Below are 26,084 nucleotides of genomic sequence, written 5' to 3'. Positions count from 1 at the left end.
GATTCTTTGGATCATCGATCTCGCCAGCTACAATATTGCTAACACAGTAGTAAGTCGAAGAAAATTGAATAGCTGTGACCGTCTAGAGCAGCATGAAAATTGTGTTAATAACAGCAAACTCTATTGTCTTTGTAGGATCCTTCCAGTGGCATAGACGCATAGTACAACAGCTTGAGTCATTAACAGCGTAATGTTACGAGATGTCTTATCCTATTAAAGTATCAATTATAAGATGCATCTCGCAAAAATCGCTTCAATTGCAGAGGTCCTGCAAATACATAGTACAATTGGAATGACATTTCAGTGGCACGATACATCCATCTTATTGCCAGTTCCCGTACTGCTGCTGATTGCGGGAGCCACCTTGATAGTTGTTGGGTCCTCGACCTGGACCGGATGCACCATACGGGCCACCTTGTTGGTAGTTTGGTCCACCAGCTCCATAGCCACTAACACCAGCACCCCGTGGACCAGCTGCTCCACCCATCCCACCACCAGGGTACGGTGGAGGTCCTCGCCCTTGCTGAGGATACGGGCCACTTCCATAGCCTCCGCCCTGCCCTCCACGGTTCGGATTGTAGCCTCCCCCTTGATTCCCACCCTGAGGGTACCGGTTAGGGCCTCCTGGTCCTCGAGGCTTTGCATAGTGATGGCTCGAGCCAGCTGCCACAGGAGGTGCGTTGTGCATACCCTGGCCAGGCCTGATTTGAGGGTGTGCTTGGCCAGGCTGCTGGATTGGAGGCAACCGAGAATGTGGTGGAGGATGATTAAGTTTTTGACGCTTCGCAGCTTCTTCTGCTTGCCTCTGTTGCTGACGCTTTTTCTTAGTCTGGAATTCATGTGATGCCTCATACTTGGGCAAGCTGTATTAGCAAACCGTCAAAAGTCAATCCAAGGAAAAGGAGGTAGTCGAAAGGAGCTATGTGCCACTGTAACACAAATATCCATCTGATTGTACCTTTTCGGATCACATGGTAACGGATCAGTCCAGAAATATTCCGCATCAAGTGCATCTTTTGCTGATATCCTCTGAATAATAAAAAAAAAGTTTAACATGTGTGCTGAGGCATGAAAAGTTGATCCAAATGATAAGAGCAGATAACAAATAGTACCCCAAAAAAAGGTAGGAACTAATCATACAAATGAATAAACAGGTAGCATTTTCTTTGTAAAATTCACAACTATATGAGTGTAGCATACCTGTGATGGATCTAAAGTCAACATCTTCTCTAACAGATCCAGTGCGTGCCGATCAAAACTGCAAGAATCTATAAGAGTGAGCAACAATTGCAAGACTTGAAATCATATTGGTGGAAACATGTCAAATATCACTCACTGTTTGAAGAACTCTTTAACTCGTCTCTTTAATGGACGGGGAGGCTTGAAGTTGTTGTACCAGGGCATTTTTGTGACACCAGGCCAGATTACGTCATCAGGGGTACCACAAAGTTCGAAGATCTTTGTCAGCTGCTCAGGCTGCAGGAATAGCATTACATCACAAGGGGATGTAGTTGTAGCTACAGCCATAAACCATGATGGAAAACTACTCCAGAAGATAATTGGTGAACTTGCAAAGGGTTACAAAACAAGGAATAACTTAACACATGCTGATCAATCATGAATACAGCAATATAATAACCAGCAGTTTATTTGCCCAAGATGTAAGGAAATGCATATGGGCTAAAGGTTAAGGTTTAATACGTGTCCACAAATTTGAGCGGAAGCCTTAGCCAACACATTAAGGCCTGAAAAATATACCTCATTCTTTCCAGGCAATATTGGCTTCCCATTGAGAAGCTCTGCAAAAATACAGCCCACTGACCACATGTCAACGGCTGGACCATACTTTGTGCTTCCAAGTAGCAACTCTGGAGGTCTGCAGCCACAATCCAAGAAGACAATGAGAAGCTTGCACAACACCTGTAGACAACAAATTTGTGGGAAGAAACAATACCTATACCACAAAGTGATCACACGGTTAGTAAGGTGTCCATTGTGATCACTCGAGAATGATCTTGCAAGGCCAAAATCAGCAAGCTTCAAGTTACCCTCATTGTCTATCAAGAGGTTAGATCCTACAAGGAAGTATTAAGCACAACATCAACAAGACACGAATAGAAGGGAAAAGGAAAATAAAAACCCCAGCAGAGATGTGTGTGCAGCTAGTACCTTTAATATCTCGATGCAGCACTTGATTGACATGGCAATAGTGCAGGCCTGTAAGCAGCTGCCTCATGTAACACTAGCACAAGAGAAGACCACACATCACATGATCATTCCATCAAGGATAAAACCATGATATATCTGAAGGAAAGCACCGCAGTTACTCGGATAGGTAGTAATACCTTAATCTGTGGCACAGTGAACCGCATTCCCGGCCTATCGGCAAGACCGGTGAGGTCATGATCCATATACTCGAAAACCATGTAAATGCTCCCCTTGTACTTGTTACCATCGACTAATTCAAAGAAAACACAATAATTCGTGTCAACCATTACTACTGCTCTAAATTAACAAAATACCAGTGGAACTCGACCCCTAGAATAGAACAAGCCATACTTGGCTTCCCTTGCTCGTCCCGCTCTGGGCCTGCAACAATTTCCCCAATCCTATCATCAGTCCAGAGGAAAACCCAGAACGCATACATCTAGTTCATTCAATTTGCGGTTCTCAGTGTTAAATCACCTGGGGAGGTGACAATCTCCTTGAGCTTGATGACGTTCTGGTGGTGAAGCTTCTTCAGGATCTTGATCTCGCGTATGGCAGTGATAGGGAACTGTGCGGAGCCAACCATGTTCGCACCATAAGATGCGAAACAAACCAAAAAAAAAAAAAAAAACGAAAGTGCGAGAGAAGAGTAGAAGCCAAAGCAAACTTACACCCTCGCGCTCGTTGTCCATGCGGATCTTCTTGAGCGCGACAATCTCGTTGGTGCCCATCTCCTTCGCCATGTACACTTGCCTGCCGGCGGCGGCCGCGGATCAAGCGAATCGGGGAATTAGGCGAAAAGGTAATTGCCGGATCGATTAGGGCGGATAAGATAGGGGAGGTGGGGTTACCCGTAGGTACCCTCGCCGATCTGCTCGAGCTTTTCGAAGCAGTCGACGCTGCGGGAGCCCCATGACGGGGCCTCGTCGAGGTTGAGCTGCCCGGGAGCCGCCACCGCCATGGCCGCCGGAACCAGAGACAGGGAGGCAACGCGACAACAACCCTCAAGACGCGTCGTCGCTCAGCGTTGCTCGGGGTCAGGTCGAGCTGGACTCTCCTCGAGGGAGGGGATAGATAACATGGGCCAGATGGGCCGTAGTCTGGCCTTTTGTGGATAACATCGGCTAAACAGGCCTCAATCTTCTTCTGCTGTATGTAATTTGTTTGCATTTCTTTTTTTTGGGGAAAAATAATTTGTTTGTATTTACAGATTGGGACATAAAATTGTGTAGATCATACTTAGTATGATTATTGTCATGTTATAGAAAAATATAGAGTATATACAAAGTAATACGACTGTTATTAGAAAAGGGCACCTTTTACACGTCGGAATCTCTTGCAAAAATTCTTCACCAAAATAATGAGACGTGCGTCAATACAATTATACAAATATCTTAAAACCTGAAAGTAGTGTAACAAGCATGGTGGCAATATTCGTTCAGAAATAAGCTGCAACCAGTCGAAGTTCACGAACTCATCAAAGACATTAATGTTGTTGCAATATATACTTGCATACATCTCCTGCTGATGAACAACTAACAGATATCTAATCGAGCTAAAACTTGAAGTAGGACTGATGAAAAGAACTGATCTTGAAAGCGATTCGATCTTCCAATGCAACAAACAAAGTGCTCCTGCCTAGCTTTGGAAGAAGAGTCTTGCCCATGTCTGCGACGTCCGCCCACGGGAGATGGTCACCTCCTTATTTTCGCCGGCGGTGAAATGCTCCCACTTCCACCACGGCGAGAGCGACCTCCAGTAGCGCTGACAATCTCCACGGTAGAACGTCATCTCCGCGAAGTAGATGCAGTTGCCGGCGACGTGTCGCCGCAGCCTGCCGCGTCGGCGGTCTTCCCGGCGCAGTCCACGAACACGCTGTACCCGCCGAGGTTGTCCACCTCCTCCCCACCTCATCGTCCCGTCCGGCATCTCTTGGAGCGCGTGCACGCTCACCTTCTGCACCTTCGCCGGCTGGCCCGCCGCGCCGCGGTGAGCCGGGTCCGTCATGAGCAGCAGCTAGCAGCAGCAGCCGCTCGCCGGCGACCACCAGGCGGGGCCCGAAGTGCCAGCTCTCGAACGCGGCGGCTTCCGGGAGGCCGGTGGCGGGTAGAATCTCGATAGCTGCCTCATCCTCTTCCGGGGGCGCGGCGGCTTGAGCGCCGAGGCAGCGGAACTCCAGCAGCTGCGCGGATGCGCCGCCGTGCTCCAGGAATTCGATCACCTTGATCTCGTAAAGGTCCATGCCGTGCAGGTCTTGGCGGTGGAGCCCCGCATGCACGAAGCCTTGCTTGCAGCAATTTTTCTCTCTTGGCGGCATCCACGTCTGTTAGCAGCTGCTGTTTTATGTAGGCAAGGTAGCTGGACCTCCTGAGAGACTTCCTCGCTTCGGCGACGACAGAGGAGGAGGACGAGGAGCGGCACGAGACCAAGAGGCTCCAAACCCAAGCTAGAGCAGCGGGGTCGTGCTGCATCTCACATTCTCGCTCGATAGCAAAAGGATCAGTAGTTCAGAACAAGCTCGACGAGTCTGATGCCATCAGTCTAACCAAACTGGCAGCTCCGCTGATGAGAAAATGAAAATCCGACAGATTCATCAAAATCCATCGATTGTAACAATACTCAATCCACCTACAAGTCAAAAATTTACTTTACAAAAAAGGTGGATTCACAACAGATTCACTACGACCCTCATTTCACCCATAAGGTCTGCAAAGATCTTCAAGATGGAAGCATCTCGGTAGGTATGTGCTGGGCTCGATGCTGCAAAATTCCGAGCCATCTCATCAAATCCATGCTCGTCAGTGCCTTGATGATGCAAGGGAAACTGAAACCTCATGCTGTCCTTTTACGCTTCTTGAAACTAGGAGAGTGCCCAGGTGCTCTACTCCCACTATTTTGCGTCTTGCTGAAGGCACCCACCCTAGTTTTCTTGTTACTGCCAGGCGATTTATCACCTCTGCTTCCTTGACTGTTTCCTGGTTGCCATTTGGACTTCGACTTGAAATTAGTCCTGTTGCCTTTGTCACCTGAAGCTTTACTTTTATGGCTTTTTGCAGCATGAGGGTTACCTCTCCCTGCCCCTTTCTTGAAATGAAAATCCTTTGCCTGCTTCCCAGCTGACCAACTCTTTGACGGTGGTCGACGACTAGGTGTTCCTTCTTGTCCAGTTTCATCATTGGAATCAATACGTTTTCTCCTGTACAGTACTAAAACATATAAGTAATTTGTTAAGGACAAACATAAAACACGCAGACTCAGGCTAACCTTTTGGCATCATTTTGTTTGTGTTCTTTAGACTCAGACTCCGCACCATCAGCTAGACTATGATTCCCATTGCGGCCCTGAAAATTGTGAGTACACACTACTTTAGTGATACATTAAAATCAGTTTAATGAATATAGTACAAACTATAAAAATGGGTACAGGATGTTTCTACTTTGATTACTTAATCGGCCAATTGGTTCATTCGAGTGGCTAACATACACTGTCAGTCATACATTGTCAGACCAGGCATCACTTAGTCACTTGACATTGATGTGGCTCAGTGATATTTCTGTTATATAAGGTTTTGCTGAAATAATTTGGCAATTATCCCTATGATTTACTGTATGACTAGGCATGTAGTTTATAAATACCTAGACATGCCCTGAAAAATATTGGTCACACATGCAATCAGTTTTGCTCAACATGTGTGAGCTAGTTTGATAATGTTAGCTCTTCTGTTTAATAAATTAAACAACAAGAAACAAATTAGGATCAATTATGGTCTCAACATTCCTTAGCTAACTCATTATAGATACAAAGTTCATAAAAAGAACAAAGGGACAACAAGCTTAGTATGGGAATCTCACCTCCTCGACACTGTTAACGAATTTTTTGTACTTATCAGGTGTAACTAAGTTGATAGCATCAAACCCGCATTTCCTGATCAATATTTCTAATATTAGTACAACCTGCAAAGACATCACAGCATGCCATATTATAGGTACCCTGCACAGAACACAATAAAATATAGCAATTGAACCCTGGAACAGTTCTATTAACCTTTGCTTTGAAATGGTGCTTTGTAACTGATGACCATTCTAGTATCCCCTTCATGATATCTGCTCGCAAATTCAGTAGTTTTTCTGGTTGCAAAGAGGTTACCAATACCTTAACAAAACCCAAGGCTGCCTAAAACCATAAATCATATATAATAGAACATATCAGACCCCCCAACAATAGGAAAAGAACTTTAAGATGGACATAGAGTCACAGAACTCACTTTAGTTACTTCAATGGCTTTATGTTGCAGCAACACTAAAACTGATTGTATCAGATTTGGAACTTCCATGCAAAAATTAGCATCACTGTATATAAGCAATGACAGTGCAGCAATTGCTCCACTCACTATGTGAGGAGATGGAGTTGAAAGATATCCCATTATCTGAAAAACAAGAAGATAGTCAATAATCTCCAATAATGGAACTTTATATGCATCTTATGCATTGTCATACAGAATCACAATGAGTATTTATGCCACAGTCACAGAAAATAAGCCATAGTCAATAATTTCCAATAATGGAACTTCTATGTGCATCTTATGCACTTGCATACATAATTGCATTGATTATTTATGCCATGTTCACACAAAATAAGCCAAACATGATGTGTCTTATAGACATTACAAGTTTGCAAAAAGTTCTGAATTGGGGGAAGAAAACTAGGTCAGTTGATTAACTACTGAACAAGCTCCATGTCTGGATTGTGCTTATTCATAAGCCTCCATAGTTCTGAATATTCCATGAGAGTTATTCTTATATACTTAATGCAGTAAAGCATCAAACGCTATAACTCATTAAAGGTATTAATGGACATGTCACTTCATAAAAGTAACAAGTCAAAACAAGAAATGGAGAGAACATGCCCCTACATTTATTCCAAATATAAACATTGTGCAGAAATAATTAGCAGCAGGAAATAAAAACTAATTGTCACCATCAGACAGGCAGAATTAAATTTCAAAACCAAACGAAACAAAGGAATATATCTTAAGAGTAGAGTATTTTCTTGAACTAACCATTGTAAACAATCGTTGAAGATCTGAATCTGCACTATTTGACCCTGAGCTTCTCAAGTTTGCACTAACTGCCAGGAGCACATCATATGCTAATTTTCTACTCTCCTTCTTAGACTGCACCAGAAAAAGAAGGCAAATTTGAATAAATAAATCATACTGGCATCAGAGAAAGAAAATATCTCATGTCACAGCATTTTCCATACATTATTCCTGTCCAGATTTCCATACAGGAACGGTGTACCCTTGGCAGGATATTACTAAAACACATTTGATAATTGTTCAACATGTCGTTCTCATTTAAAAACAAACAAACCTTTAGTGCAACTATTAGCTCATTTAGAATCAAGAATGCCTTCTTGCTGGTGTTCTCTTCATTGACCTTGAAATAGTGAAAATGTAGGTCAGAGAAAGACAACAAACATTTTGTCAGAAAAAAGGAAATATAACAAACATAATAAAAGCAGACAGACAAACCCAAACTATATAAAACGAAACTAGGATAATGTAGTTCATGAACAGAAGTGCATGGCAAGAAATGCAGTCATATTTCATCCATTTTCAAAACTACATCATAATGTTATTCTAATGAAGCAAATCTGATCAGATGAACACATAAATATGAAGAATGCAGTCGTTATTGAGTTGAATATTTATTACAGGCACAACAAACATACACATTACAAAAGTGCAAGTCATGTTGTTGCACTAACATTTGGTTAAGGTGCAAAAGAGTGTGTAGCTTAGGAAATAAACTTGAGCAATTTGTCCTGCAATTTAGATGTGTCAAGTTAAACTATCTACAAGTTGAATGTAATCGACATATTTATTTATTTTCTTGCTGAGCAGAAATTTACTAAATAAATGTGAAGAAAAAGCACCTCGAGGACTGTAAGACACCTGCTTTTAATTTTAATTGGTTTATGTAAAATATATCATCTGAGATAGCAGGCAGAAAACCATGTTATTTAACAACAACAGAGAAACAAGCTAGGCAAAACAGGTTCTGGCTTTGCATGATGGTCCAGAGAAAAACCAAAAATGCTTTGACAAACAAAGCACCCATGAAATTTCATAACCCAGGCCCTCTATAAAGCGAAGCTCCAGACACTAACCACATTATGACCATTGGGGGAAAAAACTGTCGACCTACCTTAATCATGTGAACCAACAAATGCTGGTAGCATAATAGTTGGCTTTCTAAAACTGTGTTATCCAAAGCTGGTTTCATTCCATGAAGTAATAGCATTATTTCATCCAAATGTACTAAAGAATATTCATTATGTTCCTGAAACAAAAGGACCATGTCAAGCAAGAAGACAAAGAAACATGGAGGTGTCCAGAAGTCCAAATTGAATATAGAAAACTACCACTGACCTTCACAATCATGCTTAATGCTAAGAGAGCTTTGCTGTGACAAGACATGCTGGTGTTCTGCAGAGGAAAAGATAAAGTTCATGAAAAATGAATGTTTACTAAGAGTTGCAATCTTAGGGGTAGCAGGAGCAGAAATAAATATAGAGTACCAGCAAACAAGACTTGATAAATCCAAAGAGTTTATCCAGAAGATCTTCATCAGCAACTTCAGCGAATGTGGATATAAGTTCTAACAGAAGAGACCTGCACAAGCAAAACTATAATCATTTAGCGTATAAAGCCTAGACTAGCACAAAGTAACAAGATGAGATTATAAGAGATATGCACAAGCAAAACTACTCATCAAGCAGTTTGTGTGCTCCTTTTCTCAACAGAAACAAATTGATAGCATGAAAAACTAATCTTGTAGACGAGTGAAAAGAAGCAGCAAACCTCCTATTGTTTAGCTCCTCTGCTGTATCAGTACTTTCTTCATCCTTTCTATCTGGTTCATCAGTTTTGCATTCTTGACTGTCTGACTCCAATTGAGTATCTTCTAAATCAAACCTTTTGACTAGTGAAACAAAAAGTTCACATACGTTCGTGCTACCAGAAAGTTGAGCCAGGCATCTCAAAGCGACCTGGAAAAATATAGAGATGACCAGATCAAATGTTACAGAATGTAAATGTATAGCGCAAAAAGGATTGCCAATAAGCACAACATATTAACACAGGAACTTTCAAGCTTAAAAAATATAGTAATGCTTGAAATCACATAGGCCAATGAATGGCCGTCAACAAAATTATTACAAGTTCAAACTGATCCTGAAAGAAAGAGGGAAGCTGGATTTTCAAATGTTCCACTATGCAGAGTTTACGGATTTTGCTGGAAATATTGGAACATCTCAACTTATTCAGTTGGCACTTAGATTTCAGCTATTCAGGATGTTAATTGTTTGGAAAACAAAATATCCTGGTTCATTCTTCTTGAGTTTTATCCATAACAGGTAGAGCTGTTTACTATTTATTAGTACAGAGGAACATTTCAGAATGGAAAAATGTGAAGGTTTGATCTCAGATGGTTAGTGTCGAAATTTATCTTAGTAAAATTTGCACTTGGATAGAAAAAAAGTATACCTCACTGGTTTACCTAACCTACGTCAATGAAACGAACTTAGTTAACAAAATTCAGAAGCACAAATTTAAACAAAATAGGTAGGTTGCGGTAACCAATCCTGTTCTGATAAAAAATTTGAGGCAAAAATAGGGTGCAGCACAATGATTTTAAAGATGTGACCGGATTAAGATAATGTAAGACGTTTTATCAACATGCACATGTACATGACAGACTTGGTAGTTTAAAGATCTAAATAAGCATAGCGAGACCAATTAACAAATATAAAGAAATGAGTAGGTGATGCACCTTCAAATGAGCACGCTTTTCTGGTGAGGAGTCAAGGAAATAGTCTGCAAAAGTGCAGAGAAGATCGGCAGAATGTGATGCTAGAACTTTCAAATTCTTGCGGGCTTCTTTTTTGGAGCACCTCTCTAAACGTGCACATCTGAAAGTAATAGGTTTTGAGGAGAACAAGGCTGAAAGTTCCATATATATTTCAACATCTTGATCATTGCTACTTAATTTTCTGGTTCCATCTACAAGTTGCTGAGAAACAAATAATTAAAATAAATATATCAGATAAGACATTGACCATCTTTATAGTTCCGAGGGCAGAATATCAACGAGATTTAACAAAAGAACTGCATTATATGACAACTGAATGTCTAAACCTGCAAGGCTTCAACAGCAGATTTGTACAGACACTCATCACACTTCAAAATTTCTACCAGCAACTTGGACAGGGAACCAAAACTATGATGTACATCAACTGGATAGCGGCAGAAGGAAGGAAGCAACTTCCATAGTTGATTAGTCCAAGATTGCAAATCTTTACGTTTCCGTCCTTTCTTGACTGAAAATGAAAGAAAAAGGGATATGAAACTGGGTTGTGTCTGCACTTGAACGAGTTATTTGTATCTAACAACTTACCCCTGTCAGATGCATTTTGTACAGATTTTGCTAGTGGCACAATACGCTCTAGAAAAAGTTGCAGCGGGGCTCCATATGTATACTTATCCAAAATAGGTAGAAGCCAAGTATTTGAGCATGTCAACCGGTCTTCATCAAAAGCTATCGGGATTAAGGAAAGGACTTTATCTGGTCCCATAGCAATCACTGCTGCTCCAATGCATTCTTCAACCTGCACATGACGTAAATTCAATGAAAACTACAATTTAAGAAGCACTTAAATATAATTGTACGAAAGAAGTTGAGATGCGCTCTATATTGAGGGGCATCACAGCAATAAATGAACTTACATTCTTTAGTTGTGATTCTTTGTCCATTTTCATAGCAAACCGTGCCAAGGTAAGTAGGATATCTTTCATAAAGACAAAAGAACTCTCCCCTGGAAGAATAATGCAAAAAGAAAAGTTAAAGAATCAATCAAATGAATGATACAAAGAGCTGGATATTAGCATATATGCAAAATGGAATAGGAACAGCTCTGAAAGGTGTTGGGAGAGTCCTTTCAAACTTTGATCTGTCAGTCTAAAATGGCTAATTTAGGTACTTTTACTAGTTTTGAAGCGAACACATTTATTTTATGCTGAATATCTACCCTTTTGTAGTGTATCAAGTGCTTGTTAGTGATCGAAATGCACATTTTGCAGTATGAACATGCACATTTTGCACAGTATGAACATGCACGATTTACATATGATATACAAGAAAAGGCACATGCAGTTTTATGCGAAGGTAAATCCCATTCAAAAATGAAAACAATGCACCTGATGGTGAGGTTAGTTATTCCTAGTTCAGAATATCTCTGGTATAATCCTACTGAAGATAAGAGGTATCACTGCTGAAAAAAACTAAAGACATACCAAGTTTGAGAAATAAAACCAAGATTACAGTTAATATACTATCCGGAGGACAAGCACACGTGTGAAGCCTGCTATTGATTGTTAAACAGATTGATTTCATGGCAGCTTGATCGCTCAAACCCTCAACGTCACATTTACTTAGCTGTGATCCGTTAGTGACAAAAACATTATGGTCAATATGAGAATCAATACAGTCTTGCACCACTTTTGCTATATCGTCAGAACATTTTCTGCCCAGCACTAAGTATCCTGCCAAATTGGGAGTTACACAATATGTTAGGTAGGTAAGCATTATATTGAATATAAAGAATAATTAAAATAGAAAAGGTGTGAAACAGTGACATTATGAGGGTGCATAAGCATGAATCACAATCAATGTGGACGACGTATAGATCCTAAAGGATGCAATATTCGCAAGAAGCCTAACTACCTAAGTAGTTAAGTATGAACCAAAATGAAAACATCACAGAAAACGGGAGAAGATATGCTGTAGAAAACAACCCAAAAAACCAAGATGGCAACTTTGAACGATCGGGAGTTTCTTCCAATTGAAACTTTGAAGACATTGGAGGAAGCATGCTACAGATTCAATGTGCACATATGACATATCATAACAAAAGAGATCACTATTTCCAAAGAATTTCAGCCAATAGGAAACTGTGATACTTTTCTGACTGGATATGTGTACATCATATTAGAAGTGTCAATATATAACTAGATAAGGCTGATTCATGAAACATGTAAACACACGCACCTGAAACTGCCTCAAAGGCAGTTGGAAGAACCTCCACCCACAATTTTGAGCAGCCAACAAGTTTATCCAAGCAACTTTTCATTAGGTGCAATGCTGAGACAATGGTATCATCAGGCTTCTTCTCATCGTATGGCAGGTAAGCAACCACCAAGGGTACAAGACTCTCCACCTCAGATTCAACACTTTCAGCCTTCAGATGATCCACCAAGGTTGCCAAAAGCCTAAGAATGTGCCTTGTAAGTGGGGTAAAACAAGGGCTCAATAACTGATAAGCATCTGAGAACACCTTCTTCCTTGCCTTCTTGGATAGATATGGAACTAAAGTTACCATTGCACCTAGCATATGAGCTGCATCTGTCTCTTTACCCTCAGAAATATCTGAATTCGAATTGATAAGACTTCGCGCCAAAGAAATGTGCTTCTCAAACATGCCAATTGCAGCATCGCTAGCTTTCTTCGCACAACCACACTGCTCCAAGTAGGCAAACAGTTTTTCGACGCTCTCCTGCGCACATTTTCGGACCTAGAAGGCAGCAATTGGCATCCACATGAGCGAGGTTGCTAAATGTCCGTAACAAATTCAGTAATCCCTGCTAGTTTTCTCACCTTGGCCCGCTGGTCCACAGAAGCCGCAAGGAGAGCTTCCAGAGGCGCCGCCACAGCATCCCAATCGGCAGCAGCATCGAGATGGAGGGTCAAGTGTCCGAGCGACTTGACCACCGAGCGCACGGTGCCTGTCGGGAGCCGGGAGGCGTCGGGGGGCGAGAGGAAGGCGGCGAGTGCGGAGGCAGATTCGGAGGCGGCGTCCGGCGGGAGGGATGAAGGGGAGGATGGGATGTGGGGCAGGAGGATTGCAAGCAGAGAGGCGAGGGCGGCGGCGGCGGCGGGGTCTGCGGGCCCGGCGGCGCGAAGGGCGGAGACGGCCGCGGGGAGGTAGGACGCCGGGGTAAGGGGCAGGCCGTCGTCGAGGAGGATGGAGCGGATAGCGGCGGCTGAGGCGAGGAGGTGGCGGTGCTGCGGGGCGGCCGAGCGGCCGTAGCGCGCGGTGAGGGCGGCGCAGGCGTCGCCCGAGAAGGAATCGAGGGGGAGCTGGGTCTGGGAGGGCTCCTCGGCGTCGGAGTCGGGGTCGGCGGTGGCGGCAGCCGCCGAGGCTCTCTGCTTCCGCTTCATGGCCGCGGTGGTCTGACGCCGCCGGGAAGGGGTTTGGGGGTTTTGAGTTGGGGAGACTGATCTTCCTGCCTAGGGTTAAGGTTTGGATCATATACACCTTCCGTTTAAAATGACCGAACATTTCAAACATTTCAAAATGTGAACAAATCAACATTTTAACCACCACATTTTGTGATAAAAAAACAATCATCACTCACGCAAATACACTATGATATAAATTTACAATTCAAAAACATATATAAGAAACGTGTAGATGAATTAGAGAGTAAAAAACACATTCAAAATGAACATAATCTTACAAAATAATTTATTAGTCTATTGGAACGAATGGTGTAGCTTCCAACAAGAGTTGAGTCTTCCGCCGTGCCGTGATGCCATATGATTCGGTCATATCTAGCTCACTGGGATCCGCTCCATTAAGCAACTTCCAATTGAAATGGTAAAGCATATTTGCAAGGGCTATCTCAATATTAGCGAACCCAAATGTTAAACCGGGGCACATCCTTCGACCGCCACCACCAGGGAGGAATCTGAAGTCCTCCGCACCCCTGAAGTCGACCTCAAATCTTTCAGGCTTGAACTCGTCTGCATCCGGCCATGACTTGTCGTCCCTACCAATCGCCCAAGTATTCACAAAGATCGTTGTACCCTTAGGTACGTGGTAGCCCATGATCTTAACCGGTTCAGAACAGGATCTTGGAAGGATCAGCGGCACGGGAGGATGCAATCTGAGTGTCTCCTTGATCACCATTTGGAGGTAGGGGAGCCTCCCTTGGATGTCTGCCTCTGCTACCCCTGTTTTGCCCTGAAGGAGTTGCCGGACTTCTGACTGTGCTCGCTGCATCACGGCCGGGTTCCTCACAAGCTCAGACATCACCCATATGGTCGTCGTTGCAGTAGTCTCTGAGCCCGCAGCGAAAACATCCTGATGGAAATTGTAACAAAAATCGATGCGTATATGTTAAAAATATCTTTTTTTTCAGTTACCAGCAGAGGACTGAAACGCATGTGATGTGACTTACGAACAACACGCCGCAGACAACTTGTGTGGTGAGGACGGTCTCCAGCCCACCGTCTCGCTGAAGCCGTAGCAGGACGCCGAGGATGTCGTCCCGGCGACCGCCTCCCTCCTCGCCGTCGCCGTTGAGCCCCTTGCTCTTATGGTCCTGGATGATGGCTTGCACGATGCGATGGACCCTGCCGTGCACCTCCTTTGCGGCGCGCAGGGAGCCGGCGCCGAGCGTCCTGGCGAGCCGCGAGCCCGGGAACAGGTCGACGAGGTTGAACCCGGCCACGAGCTCGAGCCCCTTGTCCAGCTCCGCGATGTACTCGTCCCTCATCGGGCACGTGTCGCCGACGGCGCACCTCATCAGGATGTCGTTCATCAGGACCTTGATCCTCTCGCTGAGGTTCACGGCGGCCGGCGACGCCGCGGCGACGGACCGGACCAGGCTCGCCGCCGCCTCCTCCCGGATGGGGCGGAAGGAGAGCACGCGCTTGGGGCCCAGCAGCTCCGTGGCGCAGAGCCGCCGGACCTCCTTCCAGTGCCGGCTGCCGGAGGGCGCGAAGGCGATGTTCTGGCCGCCGTAGGTGAGGATGTCCGCGGTCACGTACAGGGGCCGGTCGGAGACGACGGCGTCGTGGGTCTTCAAGACCTCCCTCGCCGCCTCCGGGGACGAGACCACCACCGTGGGGACGTGCCCCAGGCGGAGGAACACGACGGCGCCGTACCTCCGCGCCAGCCCCCGCATCGCGTGGTGCGGCAGTGCGCCGAGCAGGCAGTGCATGTTCCCGATGACCGGCAGCGGCCATGGCCCAGGAGGCAGGTTCAAGCCGGCGCCGCGCCGGGAGAAGACGGCCTTCGTCAACTTTAGGAGCACGATGACGCCACCGACGAGGCAGAGCAGGGTGTAGAACGCAGCCGGTGCTGTTTCTGCCATGACAAGGAATGCTAGCAGTTGATTCTTTAGGTAAGCAAAGCACGGATCCAAATCTTGCGGTCGGTTGGCCACATCCCTATCTTGCGGTCAGTTGTTTCTGCTATGAACCATTACCATCCCTATCTGGAGCAGTTTGGTATTATTGAGTTGCAAACTTGCAATCATGTTGGCCACATGGCTCACCACGGTATAGCCAATGCCATGCTCCCGAAGAAGATATATAAATGAATAAACAAGAAATTTCCAGCGTCAAAGCTCAGATCAGCAGAAGCATCGCATCTTCTTTACAAAAAGCAAGGCAACCTACACTTTGTGTAGTGTGGCTAGAATTTATTATATTAGATCCGATTACGCCTCTTCACGATATGCTGGCGGCGTTTAAAAATCCCAAAGCGTCTCAGTTTATTACCATCTCACATATTCGAAGTTTTACCTGCCACCCCGCCAACTCCAAGCAAATTTGAGTGTCCAAAATGGCTTCGAGTGCTAAAACCATGGATAGCTACTCTTTAATTGGATATGGATGGCTAAACTTCCAATTCATAAGGAAGGATTTCGATACTAATACAATTCGAGTAAAATAAAAATCATATGAAGCATAATAAGATCGAGGGATATGGCTTCTTTTTTATCATCATTATTAAAATACAATGAATATCTTTGACAACTTAAAATAGTCTCTTTGCGAACCATGAGAAAATTATTTATGTGACAAACCAAGACCAATCACATCAAGTTCCAATCCAAGTGGTAGAGGAGGCTTGCAAGTGCTATCTCAATATTGGCCAACCCAAACGTCAAACCCGGGCACATCCTTGGACCGGAACCACCAGGAACGAACCTCAAGTCTGTACCACTAAAGTCGATCGTGCCATCCTCAAACCTCTCTGGCTTGAACTTGTGTGCATCGGCCCATGAATTTTCATCTCTGCCAAGCGCCCATACATTGACAGACACCGTGGTACCCTCGATCGGGTACGTCGAAGCCAAGGACCTCAGTCGATTCAGCACAGAACCTTGGGAGGGTGCAATCTTAGCGTCTCCTTGATCACCATTTGGAGGTAGGGGAGCTTCCCTTGGATGTCTGCCTCTGCCACCCTAGCTTTGCCTTGAAGAACTTGCCGGACTTCTCTCCATCATGCGCGGCCGGGTTTCTAATGAGCTCAGACATGGCCCAAATGGTCGTTGTTCCCGTGGTCTCCGAGCCCGCAGCGAAAACATCCTGAGGAAATAGAAATGCGTCCATGAGCACGCATGCATTGTTAGGTGGTCTTGTTCGGGATAATGCAAAGCCGGTGGAGTATACGCAATAATGCAAATCAATACTAAAACTCCGTACGGCATCGGGATTAGGATTACTATCATGATCATTTTATATCATCCATTGTTTGACTCGCCCGATCGATGTTATTTACAGCGATGAAGAATTCCAATGGCTAGCTGACCCCAGCTCTAAAAATCATTCATCAAAGCCTCCGGGAAAATTGGCTCTGATGAAAAAGCCAAAACAAACTTCAGGTGGCAACTGCATCTGCTACCAGCTAGCATTGTTTGTTCGCAGATGCTTGCAAGGATTGCTTGTAAGTTGAACATTCTTTTTTTAAGACTCGAGTATTTTAAACATTGCCAGCTTATATTAATAAGAGAGCGAGTTACGTGCGAAGCACAAAAACGCAAATCTGATATTTGGCATTTTCAAGAACTGTCAAGAGCTTATCTGGAGTAGTGTGGATTATTAAGTTACGATCATGTGTCCCTCTCATTGAGGCCACATGTGGCTCACTGTGGGTGGCAAAATGACAGCTTCCAAGCAATTATTTGGTGCAGTCAACGCCTCCAAAAGAAGATGACTTTTTGCCCTAAAAAAAAGAAGATAACTTTTTTTACTTTAGCGAGAGAGAAGATAAATGAAAATACAAGCCAATTCCAAGGTCAAACCCCAGATGAATTAATTGAAGCATCATATCATTTATTTTGTTATGCAACATCGATGGTAGTGTTGTAGCTCTTAAGAAAAATTCGTATCGTAATAGCTCATAAGCAGCACTTTCTTTCGAGGGATACGCAAGATCAAATGAGATCATGTTTTATTTATTCACCGAGCATTATGTCCTTTGATTGAAATTCCCAAGTCATGTTTAAAAAGGCTCTTGGAAGTTGGGATTGTAGATGAAAATGTCAGTGGCACATATCAAGGGCAAAGAGATATTATCAGCAGGTAATTCTTGCTTAGCGGAGGTTTGTAAAAAGGTTTAGCAGAGGTATCTTATGGTGGAAAAGAGTATTATCTCCTTCCCCAATATTTGGGTGAAGACTTGGGCCCTCGCTGAACGTCCACCTTATGAAATTCCCAATAAAAAAGTGGCATAGAGGCTTGTCCAATGGCGTAAAACACATTGGGGGAGAAAGTGGGAGTATTCTCATGATTTTGTTAATTGTTTGAGTTGTCAACAATTAAAACCTAACATGCTAATTAGTTTAAAGTTCGTTCAAGGAAGATTACTTACTAATTTAACCAGGCTTGAATGCTTTCTTGGTAATTAATTGACTTATATTAGTGAGCAAAGGTTGCAACAATTGCAAAAGGCGAAGAAAGAAACGAGTCTAATTTCATTTCATGAGCTCATATACAAGATTATATTACTGTTAAATGTAAAATTCAAAAACACACTAAAAGATTCATGATGAATACATGAACACAATAAAACACACCGAATAGGAACCAGGAACATACTCAAAGTTCCTAGGACAAGCCAACCACACTTCCACAGTACACAAAATGATAGCCACACCGATGGGATCAACCTTTTACTATACTTAATCCAAGGGAACAAAATGGGTTGCTTCTAACCAGAGATCGATCTGTTCTTCGATGTGCTGTGATCCCATAAGACTCGGTCATATCCAATTCACAAGAGCCTAATCCATTGGGTAGCTTCCAATCAAAATGGTAAAGGAGGTTTGCAAGTGTCAACTCTACACTGGCCACCCCAAACATCAAGCCAGGACACATCCTCCTACCAGCGCCTCCGGGAAGGAACCTAAAGTCTGCGCCATTGAAATCAACCATGCCATCTTCAAACCTCTCGGGCCTCAACTCCTCTGCATCGGTCCAATTCTTCTCATCCCTACCGATTGCCCATACGTTCACAAACACAGTGGTCTGTGCAGGTATGTCATAGCCCATCATCTTACACGGCTCATCAGCACAAAACCTTGGGAGAATCAATGGCACAGACGGCTAGTGTCTCCTTGATCACCATCCCAAGATAGTGGACTGCGCTCGCTCCATGGTTTGTGAGTTTCCTCATAAGTTCAGACATGGCCCATGTTATTGTCGTCGCCGTGGTCTCAGAAATGAGTTCCTGATACAATTACAACTAACTTTATTTAGTACTACATGATGTTGTCTTGTATTGTTTGCTAATAAGGCTGAGATTTTATTATAGCAGAATTAAGATGCTTAGCAACACTTAATATGTTTAAGCTGTCATTTATCTGCACTCCTACATGAGATGCTAACTGGAGGAGGGTGATGCATGTCACGTACATGCTAACTGGTGCAGCAGAAATGCAGAGAGATGATAGTGAAGATTAGGGGTTAGATGGAGCGACAAGTAAAAGGCTGATCATGGAGAAGTAATTGGTCATTCTCTAGTATATTGTTGTACGAACTGGCAAATCCAGATACGGAAATGGACAGATAGATTTGGACGCAATAAACAATCTTAGTAATTGGATAATGAGATTTGGTATTTGAGTTGCTCCATTCTCCTGCATTTGACTTGCTGTCTATGTTTAGAATAAGCTATCTAGTGTCAGGCTCAGTAGCTATGTCTACGAGATGCAGCCAAAGATGGACCCTTTTTGTTTTTTCAGGTCTCAAGCGTCCATGGATGGATGATGACTTGATGAGTGCAATGAGGCACGCGCACCACGCGACTTCGACGCTCGCGGCCGTGGGCCGGTGGTGGATGGCGCTGCACGGGCCGGCAGCAAGGTCTTTGGCGGGCCTCCGTTAAATCTTGATGGAATCGAATTGAGCAATCATATTAACCAGGCCTGCAACTGGGGGGCCATGCCCCATGGTTACTCCCTCCGGTTTTTTCTTTTTTCGGCTGTGCAATTCCTTATTTTTTTTAAAAAAAGGCTGTGAAATTCGAATGCCCGCAAATTCACGTATTCTAAAATGAGCAAGTTTTTTTAAAAAAAAATTCCGAACGTTGAGGCGCAGTCCATTTTTAGATACACACCTTGAAGGTAATACGATGCCAGGGGCCAAGCCAGGTAATCCATCTCCCTATTATGTATTACTAGGATCGTGCCCGTATGTTGCTACAGGCAACAAAACAATTATATTACAATATACATTAGATTCAAGGGGAGAATAATCATGTGAAAATGAGTACAAATATGGAAATGTGATGCGCCTCAGATAATGTCTTATTATATCAGGAAGGCTCGTTCTCTAGGCATTCGCTTCGTGCGGATCTATGAAATTATGAGTATCCTAGGATCGTGGTCGTGCGTTGCTACGGGCAATTCACATTCTATCTTACTGGAAAGAAACAAATTCAGTTTAATTACACTTCATTATGTTACTGATATATGGTGGTCCAAAACATATATATCACACACCAATCCATCTATCCTATTCTTTGCCTATGATGCGCCAAAGAAAATGTTTTATAATGCCCGGTTGACGGGGGCTAGCAACGTAGGGAGTGACGGTGGGGGCTGGTGACGGCGGTTGGTGACGGAGGAAGTGACGGCTGTTGCGGCTGGTGGCACGATGCAGGGAGTGGCGGTGACGGATGGCGATGTAGGAGAAGGAGGCAAGGAGGGGAAGTGGCGGCGGCGGATGGCACGCAGGGAGAAGGATCGTTCCGTGCAGGCGGAAGAGAAAGGCCGCGCGTCGCAGGTCACGAAAGTGCCGATTGAACAGCTTCCGAGCAGCCGACGGACGAAAAACGCCGAAGCAGCGACATTGCGCCCCGTCCCAATGACTGGACCGCTTTTTTGTGTTCATTTGGTTTTTATATAGTAGAGATAGTCTACAGCTAGCTCAATGCGGCGGCGCCACTAAGCCTTTCCAAAAAACGCCAGCGGCCATTTCGAAATCACCTGAGGCTAGGAAATCTAACGCTCCCTATATATCTTGTATACCATAGCCACCTATACTCCCTGCATCGATCGCTTGCAGAATCCACGAGCAGCAAAGCGAAAGTTATGGCCAGCCAATCCATCATGTTGTCTCTGGGTAGTAAGAAGAGAGTCTGCCGTCGTCCCCGTGGACGATCGTCGTCTACAACGGCGGGGCGGCCGGACTGGAGGCTGCTCCCCGACAACGTCATCGTCCTCATCGGCGACCGCTTCCTCGCCGACAACGACCTCGACTACTACATCGACTTCCGCGCAGCCTGCGACACCTGGCGCCGCGCCACCGACGACCCCAAGAGGCACGGCGGCGCCGACCCGCGGTTCCAGCCCAAGGCGTGGGCTGTGCAGAAGCACTTCGGCAGCCCACATCTCAACCGCGTCGTCTCCATGGTGAACCTCAAGACCTGCCGCCTAGTCACCAGGGAGATCCCCCTGCTCGGCAACTACCGCTACATCAACGCCACGGACGCAGGCCTCCTCGTCCTGTGGGACGGAGGCATGCCGCCATGGCAGCCCTGCCGTGCTCTTGTGCTCAACCCACTCACGGGATCCATGGCCTTTTTCTCGGTGCCCATATTTGCTGAAGGGATCCGGGCGGTGGCTGTGAACACCTCGCCATTGATGCTTTTCGCTTCTAACCTGTTCGACTTTCTGGGGTGGGCGGATCTCGACAGCCAAGACTTTGAAGAGCATAGAGTCCGATACCCTGACCTCCTCGCCAACATGAAGCTCTTCGCCGGCGACATCTACGTCGTCAACTGGAGTGGATCCATCTTCTCCACCGCATCAGATGCCATCGTCGCTGATGAAGGAGCCCAACCACAACAACGCTCCGCGGAGATGATCAGGATGAACCCCACTACTATCCATGCCGCATCTTGGTTAAGAGAGGGTCATCCTCATTACTACCTCGTAGAGTCTGCAGGTGAGCTGCTACTTGTGACCAGGTCTACCGCTGGAGGCCAAGCTGCACTTGTTCACAAGGTAGACACTGTGAATAAGGTTCTTGAACCCATGGTGAGCATCGGCAGCCGTGCAATCTTCATCAACAAAGTGAGATCCTTCTCAGTTGATGCCAACATGTTCCCTGCCGTTGAAGGAGGCTGCATCTACTTCGTGGAAACCCTAGCTAACTTGTTCCATCATGGCATCATTGCCTCTTCGGTTCGTCTCGCGGACCAAAGGCAGGAAGACATTATGCAGTTTGGGTTTCAAGGTCAGTTCGGTCCTCCCACCCTTGTTGAGGTCCTTGCAGATCACTGCAGGTACACCCCAGAGCATGAACTGGAACATTATTATGGTTGGAACTGGGATGACGATGAGATCTGAAAGATTAAGAAGAATTGGATGGAACAGCCCAACCAGATGGCTCCATCTTCTCAGCTTGGCTTGTCTCGTTTTTAATTATTGCTCTTGTAAACCTTCATTGTGATATCTCTGCATCATTGTATCCTGCTGGAGCAGGACTTTACATATATGAGTCCAAGTTTTTATCATCAATACTTATATTATAAAATGCAAGATGTTGAAATGAATTCGATCAAAGCAATACATATGTTTATTGCATTATTGAAGATCGATTAAGTTGTGTGTTGTAAATTGTAATTTGCTGCGGCATGCATGCTGTTCTTCTGTTTCCATTTTATAGGCAACTACGTGTATCCTAGCTATGTAGAGGTAGGGATAGACCCTGGTATAATTGTATCGCCAGCTTGATGTCATTCTGCTGTATCTAAGATTAATAAAGCTTCCCTTATTTTGAAGAAAAAGAGAGAAAAAATCTCAACTTCATGACATTTTTTGTGCCCTGATAAATTAAAGCTAGCCAGACTGCTTGTGGTAAGTACACATGCTAGGCCACATTATTTTTACCCAAAAAGAAGAATGAAGAAAAGAACAAAATTCACAGTTATACCAGTTCTCTATCAATTTGTACTATGTTTTGCTGGCTGGCTGTGTTCGAGTGAGGAAACCTACATACTTTAACCAGAAAAAAACTCCTGCGCTAACGCATGAAAAGCTTCTGTAGTTTATCTTAGTATATGCAGGCCTCATTCTTCCAAGGATACAAAATTTGACTATTGTGTGGTGTTAAAACATGGAACTTTACAGTTATACACTGTTGCATATATTTTTAACTATAAGGAGAACCTTTAATTTTAATTTGTTCTTTCATTTAAGATGGATACAACCCAGCCCTTTAGACACTGGGACCAACTGGAAATTCTGGCTTAGTACTAAAAGAAACAAAAAAAAATTCATAAAGCTGGTGATATTTTGCTGGCAGTTACAATCTGAGCCCGTGAAATGAAACATGTGTTGACGAAATAAAAGGCTTAGTACAAATATCTAATTGAAGTACACCTGTACCTATGTATAGTGTTTGTGCTGTTTGAAAGATTGTCGCCAGCTTACAGGGTTAGTTGGAGCTCAATTAGTAACTATCGTGATATGAATTCTGATATGCCTCGGAGCTTCATATATGATCATGTACCCCCTACCTTCTGAACTGGCCTCGCAAACATGTACTCCTAGTAGGCCTCCATCAATTCTTAGGCTGGATGAGATGCCGAGGAGGCCTTCAAATATCAATTAATACATGCAATGCCCGGCCGCGGGTCCATTGTACGTTTTTTCTTGTGAAACTATACTACTATTTTAGATATGCGCTATAGTAGATGGGAGGTTAATAATATACATGAAGTAGCGGTGTAACTAACTCTTCGTTGAAAATGCGTGAGAAATGAGACTTGTAATAGGACGTGTAGTGCCTCCTCCTAGGAATCCTCGGACCTTATGGGCTTTATCTAGCTTGAATCAGGTTAGGTTAGATAGTTCCCGTCATTTGTTTCGAAACTCTGGTATTTCCATTGTGAAAATGAAAATGGGGCGAGGCTCGTATCGGAAAAAGATGGGTGGTTAAGATTTGGACGAGGAGAGCCAACCTTGACTATTATCTGATCTCATAAAAGATTGAATCAGTTGGTTGTAAGAAAACATTGCAATAAACTTGATTTCCATGAAATATTGAATTAGCCTATCTAAAATGTTGACACAATCAAATGTAAGAAAATATTGAAGGACGTCTGTTGTGGGAGATTGGTGGGCTGCAATTGTTAGACTAGTAATTTATAGCCGTTCACCAGCTATTAGAACCCTCTCGTGTGAAAATGGGAGAGGCGACTCAATTCACACGTATTTCAAAATGAGCAAGTTTTTTTTTCAAAAATTTCAAACATTTTTTATACACTTTGAAAGTAATAAGACGTTGGCCTGCTAATCTGTCATGTACAACAGCTCAATATTGCGCCGCCAAGAAGCTTTCACACAAAACGCCGGCGGCCATTTTGAAATCAACCTGAGGCTAGAAATTAAACCCGAACTAAACTGCGGATATAAATACATATCATAGCCACCTATATCGCTGCATCGCTTACAAAATTAAATCCACGAGCAGCGAAGCAAACATGGCCGGCCAATCCACCATGTTGTCTCGGGCGGCGGCGGGTAAGAGAGCCTGCCGTTCCGATGCATCGTCGTCTGCAACGCCGGAGCGGCGGGACTGGAGTCTGCTAGACGACCGCGTCATCGTCCACATCGGCGACCGTTTCCTCGCCGACAACGACCTCGACTACTACAACGACTTCCGCGCCGTCTGCGGCCGGTGGCGCCGCGCCACGCCCGACCCCAAGGACGGCGCCGATCCGCGGTTCCAGCCCAAGGCGTGGGCTGTGCGCAAGTACTTCGGCAGCCCCCGTCTCAACGGCGTCGTCTCCATGGCGAATCTCAAGACCTGCCGCTTCGTCACCATGGAGATCCCCATGCTCAGCAACTACCGCTACATCAACGCCACGGACGGAGGTCTCCTTGTCCTCTGGGAGGGAGGCCTGCCGCCATGGCTGACCTACCGTGCTCTTGTGCTCAACCCTTTCACGGGCTTCAAAGCCTATTTCGTGGTGCCCATATTTGCTGCAGGGATCCGGGCCGTGGCCGTGGATACATCGCCATTGATGCTTTTTGCCTCTAACCTGTTCAACTATGTGGGGTGGGCGGATCTCAACAGCCGTCACTTTGAACTGCATAGGATCCAGCACCCTGATTTCGTTGCCGACATGAGGCTCTTCGCCGGCGACATCTACGTCGTCAATCGCCATGGATCCATCATCTCCACTGCAGATGCCATTGCTGATGGTGGAAGAACCCAACGCTCTGCGAGGACGATCACGATCAACCCCACTACGACTATCCGTGCTGCGGCTTCGGTAGATTATCACCTCGTGGAGTCTGCAGGTGAGCTGCTACTTGTGACCCGGCCTACCATTGCAGGTCAGCCTGTGCTTGTTCACAAGCTAGACACTATAAATAGGGTCCTCGAGCCCGTGGTGAGCATCGGCAGTCGTGCACTCTTCATCAGCGAGGTCAGATCCTTCTCCATTGATGCCAGCATGTTCCCTACCGTTGAAGGTGGCTGCATCTACTTCGTGGAACCTCTAGCTACCGTGGTCGAGCATGGCATCATTGCATCCTCGCTTCGACTCGTGGACCAAAGGAAAGAAGACATTGTGCAGTTTGGGTTCCAAGGACGTAACTACAATTTCGGCCCTCCCACACTTGTTCAAGTCCTTGCAGATCACTGCAGGTACACCTCAGAGCATGAAATGGAACTTTATCATGGCCGGGACTGGGCTGCTGATGACTCTGAAGATTACAAAGAGTTGGATGGAGCCGTCGAATCAGAAGGCTCCAACTAAAAGGCTACTAGCTGCTTTATCCTTCCCATCAGTTTGTCTTGTCTTGTTTTTAATTTGTATACTATGGCATTATTGCTCGCGTTAAACCTTCATTGTGATATGTATACATCGTGTTACATGTATGAGTCCAATGTAAGGTTTTATCTTTGGTCTAAAAAAATGTAAGGTTTTGTCATCAATACTTATATTATGAAGTTTTAAGTCTCTAAGATAAGATGTCACACTTGTAGTATGCTTGCTACTTCATTACTTTTGCCACCGTAGTAGTGAAAGGATGGCTACTGGGCTGTATAGTTGTCCTTTTCTTTTGAAAACGGCCAATAAGAACTACATTTTCACCCCCAGACACGCTCTTTATGTTATCATGAACCATCAGGGTCGTATACTGGTTGTATGATTAGATCCAAATGTAGCCCCTTGAACGCATGCATGATATACAAAGTTTTGGTCCTTGCTCTTATCTTGGCAAATTCCTGGATGTGCTAAGAAACCTAGCTTAACTAGCTAGAAGAAACACTACTCCACAGAAGCCCATCACCGCAAGCTCCAAAACAGCCTACACCGTCAATTTCAGATCCAACGTGTGACTTTTGGCAGTGATGGGAACCTGTTCCAAAACTGACGGTGAAGATCTATTAAAAAAATAATAACAAAATTCACCTACACGGCCGTCGCACGTCCCGGCCGCACGCTGCCTTGTTGGATCCGGCCGGCCGCACCTCGCCAAAGCTGGCCGCCGACGCCCC

The 26,084-nt window shown here is 44.7% G+C and overlaps 3 protein-coding genes across 3 annotated transcripts; all 3 read right to left on the bottom strand.

The window, feature by feature from the left end:
• Window positions 1-99: 99 nt before the first annotated feature.
• LOC140222933 (cyclin-dependent kinase C-2) lies at window positions 100-3,256 on the bottom strand. The gene is made up of 12 exons (XM_072294073.1): window positions 3,060-3,256; window positions 2,880-2,961; window positions 2,686-2,776; window positions 2,560-2,589; window positions 2,346-2,458; window positions 2,170-2,242; window positions 1,955-2,075; window positions 1,759-1,876; window positions 1,337-1,476; window positions 1,201-1,258; window positions 959-1,029; window positions 100-863 (listed from the first exon to the last, which is right to left on the bottom strand). Exons 1-12 carry the CDS (start codon window positions 3,167-3,169, stop codon window positions 323-325), a joined length of 1,548 nt encoding a protein of 515 aa, XP_072150174.1. The 5' UTR covers window positions 3,170-3,256; the 3' UTR covers window positions 100-322.
• A 1,494-nt stretch (window positions 3,257-4,750) lies between these two features.
• LOC117856603 (uncharacterized) lies at window positions 4,751-13,552 on the bottom strand. The gene is made up of 18 exons (XM_034738935.2): window positions 12,924-13,552; window positions 12,318-12,840; window positions 11,564-11,812; window positions 10,997-11,085; window positions 10,668-10,878; window positions 10,409-10,590; window positions 10,044-10,283; window positions 9,074-9,261; window positions 8,791-8,884; window positions 8,642-8,698; window positions 8,418-8,552; window positions 7,581-7,646; window positions 7,268-7,381; window positions 6,473-6,634; window positions 6,253-6,381; window positions 6,060-6,161; window positions 5,473-5,549; window positions 4,751-5,404 (listed from the first exon to the last, which is right to left on the bottom strand). The coding sequence occupies exons 1-18, from the start codon at window positions 13,485-13,487 to the stop codon at window positions 5,041-5,043; spliced, it is 3,546 nt and encodes a 1,181-aa protein (XP_034594826.2). The 5' UTR covers window positions 13,488-13,552; the 3' UTR covers window positions 4,751-5,040.
• Window positions 13,553-13,626: 74 nt separating this feature from the next.
• Window positions 13,627-15,619, bottom strand: LOC117858385 (zealexin A1 synthase). Its single transcript, XM_034741444.2, has 2 exons — window positions 14,510-15,619; window positions 13,627-14,412 (listed from the first exon to the last, which is right to left on the bottom strand). Exons 1-2 carry the CDS (start codon window positions 15,425-15,427, stop codon window positions 13,798-13,800), a joined length of 1,533 nt encoding a protein of 510 aa, XP_034597335.1. The 5' UTR covers window positions 15,428-15,619; the 3' UTR covers window positions 13,627-13,797.
• Between the last annotated feature and the right edge of the window lie 10,465 nt (window positions 15,620-26,084).

Source organism: Setaria viridis, chromosome 5, assembly GCF_005286985.2.
Source record: "Setaria viridis chromosome 5, Setaria_viridis_v4.0, whole genome shotgun sequence".
Classification (NCBI taxonomy): Eukaryota; Viridiplantae; Streptophyta; class Magnoliopsida; order Poales; family Poaceae; genus Setaria; species Setaria viridis.
The sequence above is the reverse complement of the archived record's forward strand: the minus strand, read 5'-3'. Positions and strand labels throughout refer to the sequence as shown.

Bases quoted from the DNA above. Each gene is read 5' to 3' on its own strand.
- LOC140222933 (XM_072294073.1), bottom strand. From the start codon at position 3,169: ATGGCGGTGGCGGCTCCCGGGCAGCTCAACCTCGACGAGGCCCCGTCA. The intron at 2,459-2,559 runs GTATGGCTTGTT...TCTTTGAATTAG, and splicing joins GGACGAGCAAGGGAAGCCAA to TCGATGGTAACAAGTACAAG. The intron at 1,030-1,200 runs GTATGCTACACT...TTTATTATTCAG, and splicing joins TGACTTTAGATCCATCACAG to AGGATATCAGCAAAAGATGC.
- LOC117856603 (XM_034738935.2), bottom strand. From the start codon at position 13,487: ATGAAGCGGAAGCAGAGAGCCTCGGCGGCTGCCGCCACCGCCGACCCC. The intron at 8,885-9,073 runs GTTTGCTGCTTC...TTGCTTGTGCAG, and splicing joins GAGGAGCTAAACAATAGGAG to GTCTCTTCTGTTAGAACTTA. The intron at 6,635-7,267 runs GTTAGTTCAAGA...CTTGTTTTTCAG, and splicing joins TTCAACGATTGTTTACAATG to ATAATGGGATATCTTTCAAC.
- LOC117858385 (XM_034741444.2), bottom strand. From the start codon at position 15,427: ATGGCAGAAACAGCACCGGCTGCGTTCTACACCCTGCTCTGCCTCGTC. The intron at 14,413-14,509 runs GTAAGTCACATC...AATTTCCATCAG, and splicing joins TTGTCTGCGGCGTGTTGTTC to GATGTTTTCGCTGCGGGCTC.